At 55.5% G+C, this 9214-nt stretch overlaps 1 protein-coding gene across 3 annotated transcripts; it reads right to left on the reverse strand.

The window, feature by feature from the left end:
• Positions 1-290: 290 nt before the first annotated feature.
• NKX2-5 (NK2 homeobox 5) lies at positions 291-3378 on the reverse strand. 3 transcript variants are annotated; one of them, XM_032156001.2, is made up of 2 exons: positions 2922-3378; positions 291-1406 (listed from the first exon to the last, which is right to left on the reverse strand). In XM_032156001.2, exons 1-2 carry the CDS (start codon positions 3253-3255, stop codon positions 766-768), a joined length of 975 nt encoding a protein of 324 aa, XP_032011892.1. In that variant the 5' UTR covers positions 3256-3378; the 3' UTR covers positions 291-765. The 3 variants fall into 3 exon arrangements, with proteins under 3 accessions (XP_032011892.1, XP_032011893.1, XP_032011894.1); XM_032156002.2 differs by having other exon boundaries at positions 291-1654; XM_032156003.2 differs by having other exon boundaries at positions 291-1691.
• Positions 3379-9214: the final 5836 nt, after the last annotated feature.

Raw genomic sequence — 9214 nt, forward strand, 5'->3', positions numbered from 1 at the left:
TACTGGCTATTTGCTCGTAGGTAAGTCATTAAACCTCTCCGGGCCTCAGCTTCTAAACTTTAAAATACGATTTTTTTTTTTTTTTTGGATTATTGAGGATTATATGAGACAATCTCAGAAAGTGCCCGACACGGAACCAGTATGGTTCCAGCAAGAGTTAGTTTTTATTAGTATCAATGTTATCAATTTGCTCAGCGAATGCCTGTGCCTGAGATCTGAGACCAATCCCGGGCGGCCACCTCTCTCCTGTTTCTGAAGCGCAGCAAGCTGAAAGAAGCACACGTGCGGGGTCAACGCACTCTCTTTAATGGAAAGGGGATCCTCATTTCTTACAGTAATAGGTAAAAACATAAATACGGGTGGGTGGGTGCGTGGGCGGGCGGCGGCGAGATAGCAAAGGCCCGGGCGCCCGGCCCTGGCTCGCGGAATGGGCGGCCAGATCTCAGTCCCCGCGTGCCCGAGCTCAGTCCCAATTCACTGGTCGTTCCATCGGGGGTGTCCATGGACTCTCGAAGGGCACTCCTGGGGGGACAGCTAAGACACCAGGCTGCAGGATCACTCACTGCAGGCTACATAATCGCCGCCACAAACTCTCCCGTGCGCAAGAACAAACGCGCGTGGGACAGAAAAAGTTCCTAGGTCTCCGCAGGAGTGAATGCAAAATCCAGGGGACTCAGGGTCATGTTGGGAGCCCCTTCTCCCCCCGAAGAGTCAGGGAGCTGTTGAGGTGGGATCGGTCAGGGTCGCGCCACGCGGGTCCTTTTCCTACCAGGCTCGGATACCATGCAGCGTGGACACTCCCGAGTTGCTCTGCGGAATCCCGGGGCTCTGAACCGCATTCAAGTCCCCGACGCCGAAGTTCACGAAGTTGTTGTTGGCGGCGGCAGTGGCCGGCTGCGCCGGGGAAGGCCCGGCGGAGTAAGCCGCAGTGCAGCTGTAGCCAGGGCTGCAGGCGGCGCCGCCGTAACCCGGATAGGCGGGGTAGGCGTTATAGCCGTAGGCATTGAGGCCCACGCCGTAGGCAGGCGCGTAGGGCGCCGAGTCCCCTAGGCATGGCTTGCCATCGCGCACCAGCACTGGCACCGCGATCCTGCGGGCAGGTGGCGGCGGCGGCGGGGGCAGCCCCACCAACTCCAGAGTCTGGTCCTGCCGCTGCCGCTTGCACTTGTAGCGCCGGTTCTGGAACCAGATCTTGACCTGCGTGGACGTGAGTTTCAGCACGCTGGCCAGCTGGTCGCGTTCGGGGGCCGACAGGTACCGCTGCTGCTTGAAGCGCCGCTCCAGCTCATAGACCTGCGCCTGCGAGAAGAGCACGCGCGGCTTCCTCCGCCGTCGCGCCCGGGGCCGCTCAGCGTTTTCCGCCTCTGTCTTCTCCAGCTCCACCGCCTTCTGCAGCGCGCACAGCTCTGAGGGGGAACAGAGAGGCAGAGAGACGCTTGGTAAGAGCGGCTTGAGCTACGGAGCGCAGCCGCACAATAATGGTAAGGGATCCTCGTGGAGGCCACTGTGTCCTGCCTGGAGCGCCCAGCTGGCTGCGGCTCACTCTGCCAAGTGCACTGGGAGCCACCGACACGTCTCACTCAGCATTTGTCAGGCTGGCTCAAGGCGCTGGAGAACAAAACGAGAGGTCTCTGCCCTCGGGGCAGTTCACACCCTGGTGAGGGAGACAGACGGTGACTTAAAATTTCAGGCTGCAAAAACAAAACAAAACAAAACAAAAAAACAAAAAACAAAACCAGGTGATGCTCTGGGGTGAACTGAATTAGAGCTAGTTTGATTTGAGAAGTTAAATGAACAGAGGCCGAGGCCTCACTCCTAGGGACGGTCTTATCTCAAAATTAAGGAATCAAGAAACAGAAGGCCAGGGAGTGTTGGTTTGGTGATCGGAGGCTCCAGCCTGGCCGCAGCAGGGTTTGCGCAGTGTCCAGAAGCCGCGGGTGGGCAGGCGGCCTCGGAACCTGCCTTGCCGGCTTCCTCGAATTGGTAGCGATCAGTTTTAGCCGCCGTGCCCGCCCGAATTTGTTCCTAGGCCTCTGCTCCTCAACAAGCCTACGAATTCTCTCCCGGCTCTCAGCGGCCCTTCGCCCAGCGCCTGCGGCCTCCCGGGATTCCACAGGCTCCTGCCTTGGGCTGGGGGGTCTCCCAGCAGGCCCCTTTCTGCAGCGGGGCCGGCCTCCCTCCCCGATCCTGGGATGGCCTGCGGGATGATCCCGCACTCATCTCGTCCACTCCCCTGTGCCCGCGGCAGCGCAGTATTTCCTAACTTTTCCACGAGGGAACTTCTCCGCCCTGGCCGCGCCAGGAAGTTGTGCTGAAAAAATAAAGCGAAGTCAGATTCCTGAGGGTCCGCAGTATCCCATTTTAAAATCAAGGACCTCGATCCCAGACTCCACTTTCCTGGCGCAAAGAAGGAAAGGCCCCAGAAACCCGGATCGCGGGCGGGCTGCAGAAAGAAGGTCCAGGACCCATCTCCGATTGTACGCAAAAGCGTGTCTGGTGAGTAACATTTCAATTTCTGTTTAGCGGTTCTCATCAGATCCTTAAAAAGATCCGTAAATCCAAAGCAGATTTAAAAACAGAGATTATCTGCTTGTCTCTCTGTTCTGTCTACCATAAACCGATTTCTCAACTTCCTACCAGACCCAGGAGCAGAGCCGAAGCCGCCCGGGGCTTTGTTAGGCCGGGGGGAAACGTTTTTTGGTCTCTTGCTTCTGATCCTTTCAATCCGGCATTTCCTCTGAACCTCCGATTGGACGCAGGGCGCGGGAGCCTGGCGACACCACCAGGCATCTTACATTCTGAACCCCCCGCCGGAGCCCAGCCCTCGGCCCAGGGGCGCGTGTCTCCTCCTCCTGGCCCTGAATTTCTTTGGGACGAAAGCGACCCAGGAGGGGAGAAGGGGACCTGTGTTTCCTCCTCACCTTTCTTTTCGGCTCGAGGGTCCTTGGCTGGGTCGGGGTCGCTGTAGGCACGCGGATAGAAGGCGGGGGCGGCGGGAAAGGCAGACGCACACTTGGCCGGTGAAGGCGCGGGGCCCAGCTCTGCGCGCAGCTCTGGGAGGCCCGGCGCAGCCGCCTCGGGCCCGGCGTAGGCCTCTGGCTTGAAGGCGGCCAGCATGCAGGAGGAGGGCGCCAGGGTCGCCTCCAGGCGCGCAGAGAGCTCTCCGGTGGCAGCCAGGCTGCGCTGCTGCTGCTCCAGGTTTAGGATGTCTTTGACTGAGAAGGGCGTGGGCGTGAGCGCAGGGCTGGGGAACATGGTGGCAGCGCCAGTCTCACAGCGCCAGGTGGGCGGCAGAGAGCGGCGCTGCCCACGGCCCCTGGCAGCTTCCCTGCATGGTGCCGCCGCCCGCCCGCGCACCCGCCCGCCAGCTCTGGATGTGTCCGGGCAGCAGGTAGCGCTGAGCACAAGGGGCAGGAGAGGCGGGACCAGGCCAGAGGAGGGGGACTCAGCCTGCCATTGGGCCAGGGGCCTCGATGACAGGAGCGATGAGCAGTTTCGTGTCACCTAATATAGTCATAAGGCTAAAAAAAAAAAAAAAAAAAAAAGCCCTGCTCAGCTTTTTTAAAGGGGCCACGACGCATTTGCAAGGGTCTCCTTTTGCTCCTGCAGCCTGCGTTTGCTCCCTAACGTGAGCCTGAAAAGCCTACCAGAGGCATGCAGAGTCAGGCCTCTGGGTAGGGCTGGCTGGGTGTGGGTTTGAAGAAATATTCGTCAGCACCCAAACCAGAATGGAAGAGAGAAGGATGGGGTGGGAAGCGGTGGGGAGGGGAGTGATTTGAGGAAGGCCTTATTACTGAAGGTGGTGGGATGAGGGAGAGTCTGAATAGGAAGAGAAGCCTGGAGGACAGGGCTGGCTTTGGGGATAGCAGCAGGGCGAGATTCTGGACAATTCGGGGGTTCTGTTTGGCTTGGCCTACAGGGCCAGTCATGCCCCAGGCTCTGAGTGCTTCTGGGCGAGTCAACGAAAGTAAGGGCAAGGTGAGTGATGGCCAGGTGGGATAGGAGTTGCTGCCTCCTACAGTAGTGTTATGCACAGCACAACTCCAGGGGGCATCAGTCACTGCCAGTACCCTCCCAGGGAAATGCCTCTCCCCTTAATAATGAAATAAATCAGGAATCCCAGCTGGTAAGCTCAGCTTCCCAGGAGACACCTGTCTTGTGGAGTGCCCTAGCTACCAGCCACCTTGTTTCCCCTGTTTGGAGGCCAGCGATCCCACCTCCCTCCTTCCCGTGCCCTCCCTGCCTAGCAGCAAGGCCCTCAGGCTTCTGCCAACCTCGAGGTTTCAGGGCCCTAGCCCAGGTTTAGCTCTCAGGGAGGCAGGGCTCCTCTGAGCCCAGCTAGACCAGGATTTCTCTGAGGCCTCTGGGCCGGACTCCGAGTGGGGCACCCCTGCGGCTCGGTCAGGCACGTGGGGGAAGGGCAGGGCAAGTGGGGTGATCGTGATCATTTTTAGCCCAGGGTCAGTAGAGTAGGGCACAGAAGTCAGACAAATCTGCCAGAGTTTCGGGAGTGCCAGCTACATGGCCAGATCCTGCCCGGGTGGTCTCATTTCTCTGGGTCCCCGCACTCCTTGGGAGGTCTGATGAAAGCTTGGGGTCTTCTCCATTCCCCAGAACACTGCAGGGAGGAGTTTTATTTTGCTTTCAATTCAGGAGTCCGGGCAGTCACAGCGGGCCCAGGTTAAGGACGCCTTCTAGAGAGCTGGGGATGACAGGATTTGTCAGTGGAAAAGCTTTGGCTTCTCACGGCCCTAGCTGGTGCAGGGAACCGCGGGCGGGAAGCTGGGCGGGACGCGTGGACTTGCTGAGAATGGGGATGTGGAGGGCTTGGCTCTTTGCGGAGTGCGGGTTGGCAGGAGGCGCTTGGAGTAGAATAAAGGCGGCGCAGAGCCAAAAACCACCTAAAGACACAGCTCCCGCACGCGCGCCCAAGGTGCGGAGGAAACGCACAATGTATGGAGACAAAATAGTGTCTGTCCAGAACTTACATCTTGGGTGCTCAAACGCGACAGTGTGCGGTCTGAGACGCCGACGCAAGTGAAGTCAAGCATTGGCCTGATGTTGGGACTTTTCCTGCCCCTCATCAAAGCCATACTCCCAGGCCCTGGGGCCTCCATGCTAGGGCGATGGAGAGGTGAGCCCCGCAGGGCAGCCCAGGAAGCGCGCAACGCCCTGACCCCGGCTTCTAGGCGCCAGCCGTCAGTAACAGGCCTGGGCTGCCACGCCGAAATCACGCCTCGAGTTTCTGAGCCAGGGACTACTGGGGGGTCTGGAATTGTTAGCCCAGTCTGTGGAGGATGCCTTTTCTTAAATGTGGGGCGTTCAAGGCCCAGGAAACCTCGTCCCCCCAGCTCTTCACCTTCCAACCCAAATTCTCCTTGGACGGAGCTGCATGTCAGCGGCCTTGCGGCCCTTCCTCGCCTGGACTTTTGGCCACGTTACCGTTATGACTCTAAATTAACCTAGCTTGGGGGCCCGCCTTGCCTTTGAAGATTGTTTTCGGAGCGGGGGCGGGGGGGGGGGCGTTGGAGAGGATGCCTATCGCCCAGGCGGTGACGTCTGGCAAACGAGCCACATCCGATTCAATTAAATGTCTCGCTGAAAAGAGCTCGGAACGAGGGTCCTGGGAGCGCTGTTAAGTGAATCTGCTGGCCGGGCGGCTCGCGATGACAGTTTGAAAGATTAGTGTGAGCCGACGCCTGAAATATTACCGTTTAATGGGGGACATCGAGGCTACATCCGGGATCCCTGTTTTTAGTTAGGTTTTTTTTTTTTTTTTTTGAGAGCTCTGGAGAAAGAAAAAAAATTAGCATTGCCCTTGCAAATCAACGTGGCAAGGATTTATTTCCTATTTTCGGGTAAAGGGGCCTCTAGAACTGTCAGTCCTGTGGGTCAGGTGTTACAAAAAGGGAAGGAAAAAAAACCTTCCTTATTTGAACAAGATCAGTGACTTTTACACTCTCTATGCTCTTTGTGAATCGGGTAATGATTTCTCTTAGCTTCCAGAAAGGTCTTGGTGTTGCAGGAGAGAGGAGATGGGGAAAAAACGGACAAATACGTGCGAAATAGAAATTGGGGAGACCCATGCTGGTCTCCTTAGAGGAAAGTCCGAGAGCCATTTGCAACTTTTCTTTCTAGTCCTCACTGTTTCCGAGTGAGTTAAGAAAAAAAAAAAAATCCCTCTAAATAGGTCTAAATAGAAGTTGCAATAGTTGGGGGTTGGGTGGAAGGAAACTTGATTCTCTGGCCCCCAACAGGGACACATCTTTTTTCCCAGGGGCCACTGACCCAACCTGGCCGCCTCTCTGCGCCGCACTTTGACCAAACTAGCAGGACAAACAAACAGCCTTCAGCCTCGAGAAAGGCAGAGAGAGACAAAAGGAGAGAGGAGAGATCGAAAATCTATCTGTGTATTTCCTTGACTTTTAAGGAGTTGGTGCTTTAAGATAATCCAAATTCCAGGGTGGCTCGAGCGCATTCTCTGTGAATAAATTATTATTAATTGAAAAGCGATCGGCGCAGCCGGAGCCGGCCCCCCTTTCGTGCAATCAGCAGGGCTGGCCGCAAAAGGTATATATGATTAATTGAAAGATAAGCTGGAACTATCACCGGGAATGTCATTAATGCGCCGGGGAGACGTCCATTGGAGACAGGCGGCGTTATCCGCGGCTTTATCTTCAACAACGCCTCGCTCTCGGCCCGCGCGGGGGAAACAGATGGGAGTTTCTGTCTGGGACGCTCGCCCCATGTTTATATTTTGGGAAGAATCGCAACTCGTGGGAGTCCCCGGCTGGCCCCCTGATAAATGAACATTAGCACTTTTTCGGACTACTGTATCAACAAAGGGGCTGCGGCGCTGCAATAATTGGCGAGAAAGCAAACAGAGGGCCGAGACCGCGACTCTGCTCTTCGTCCGGCTGATGGATGAGCAGCTCCGGCTGCGCGCCGCACTCCCGGCCTCCGCCTCCGCCTCCGCCTCCGCGCCGGGCCGGCCACTGGGCCCCTCCGCCGCCCCGGCTTCCTTCCTGGCCGGGAGTTGGGGGCGGGGGGCGACTCTGAGGGCCGCCGACCTCGCCCTTGGCTCCAGAAGAGTCCAGGCGGCCTCCGCGGCACCGGATTTTTCCCGCCTCGGGACGCGCCTCATTCAGGTGGCTCAGCTGGCATGAAATCCTTCTCATTTCCACGCTTGTTCAGTGCCCACGGGGTGTGCGTGGCGCTCTCACGGACCTCGTCACGGATCGTCTTATTCCGACTGCAGGCCTGAGGAGAATGAGGTTCAGAGACGTGGAGTAAGTTGCTCAGGGTCACACAGACGGGAAAGGACAGTGTCAGGGTGTTAGGATTCGAACACCCAACTGACCCTAGAGCTGAGACTGTTTTCTTCTATTGCACGTCGCTGCGCCCAAGACCATACCAACTGGAGGAAGAGCAAGACCCCCACCATCACTCCCCACCCTGCAGCCAAGGAAGAGGACCAGGCTGTTGGATTTGAGATGCCAGGTCTCCCCAAACCTTCATAGACAAGGGAGATTTCCTGCATAAAGTTCATTTGAGAGAGAGAGGGGGAGAGAGGAATTTAACATGCGTTCAGTTCACTTCCGCCTTCCCCTTCCCTCGCTCTCCCGCTTTTCCTCTCCCTTCTCCTCTCCCTCTCCTATTTTGATAACAGCTTTATCGAGATATAATTCGCATACCATACAATCCACCCATTTAAAGTATACAATTCAGTGATTTTTAGTATGTCCACAGAGTTGTGAAACCAACACCACAATTTTAGAACATTTTTATCACCCCAAAAAGAAACTTGTGGTCTTTAGCCGTCAACTCCAATCCCCTCTCCTACCTTCCCAGCCCTAGGCAATCGTAAATCTATTTTCTGCTCCTATAGATTTGCCTGTTCTGGACATTTCATACAAATGGAATCATGCAGTATGTGGCTGTTTGTGTCTCGCAGCGTTCACTTAACATAATGTTTCCAAAGTTCGTCCATGCTGTAGCACATATCAGCATCTTGTTCCTTTTAATGGCTGAATAATATTCCATTGTATGTCTATGCCACACTTTGTCCATTCATCACTTGGTAAACATTTGGGTTATTTCCACATTTTGTCTATTATGAATACTCCTCCAGCCCACTTCTACCTTACAGTCTGAACCTTTAGAGTCCTTGAAAGGGCCCTTCTTCCCCCTCCCCCATAATTAACCCTATCCTTCATGGGCATGGCATCTGTGTAGTCTCACAGGGCCTGAGCTTGGTTTAATGTTCCGCTGTTGCTGTCTTAAAACTCTTAATAAGTTTTTAATCAGAGGCTCCACATTTCTATTTTGCGCTGAGCCCACAAACTCTATGTAGTCAATCCTGCTTTCTGGGCCATCTGAGCAGAGCCCTGGAAATGTTAACTCTCTATTGCCTGGCTGGGTTTTGGCTTCCTTCCCTCAACCCCTCCACCCCTCCCCAGCCCCCTGCTAGCCAGCTAGGACAGGCAGAAAGTCCCCAAGCTGCTTTAAGAGCTGTCCATGGAAACTTGCTCAGCCATAGGAAGGGCCTAGAGCCCACAGAAGGAAGGAGCAGATCCACATGGCTAGTGGATACTGTGCGTATGTGTGTGTGTGTGTGTGTGTGTGTGTGTGTGTGTGTGTGTGGCTGTGAGGGGAGAGGCTAAAAGAGCGGATCATAGCTTACACACAGCTGCCAACTGATTCCGCAGCCTGGTCACTGTTGGATTCTTGGCCTGATTTTCTCCATCCCTTCACCTACATTGACTGGGTGCCCACTGTGTACCAGGTGCTGAGGTTGCACAGCTCAAGATGCACAGACCCTGAAAAAGACAGGCGTGTGTCAGAAAGAGCGCTGGCCTCTGAGCCCGAGGTGGGTGCGGTCCTGCCTTTTCAGCGGTTGGCTCACCTTGAGCATGTCTCTTTTCCTGTCTGGTCCCCAGTTTTGTGTCTGTCTCCTTGGTGGTATGAAGTGTACCCAGCGTTCCTTTCCAGCGACACTATCCAGGGAGACATCTCAGGTTGTTACCTGAACTCACCTGGATGGTGGGCAGAGGTAGACAGGCATGTGGGTAGTTGTCTAACCAACAAAGTAAAACTGGTTAAGATAGAAATAAGTCCCCGCCAATTGTAATATTATGCTATTTGGGGGAGGGGGGATGGTCTATATGACAATATGCTTTCAAAATAAAATGATGTTAACATAAGGAAAATGTGA

This window comes from Hylobates moloch, unplaced genomic scaffold (genome assembly GCF_009828535.3).
Source record: "Hylobates moloch isolate HMO894 unplaced genomic scaffold, HMol_V3 SCAFFOLD_6, whole genome shotgun sequence".
Taxonomy (NCBI): Eukaryota; Metazoa; Chordata; class Mammalia; order Primates; family Hylobatidae; genus Hylobates; species Hylobates moloch.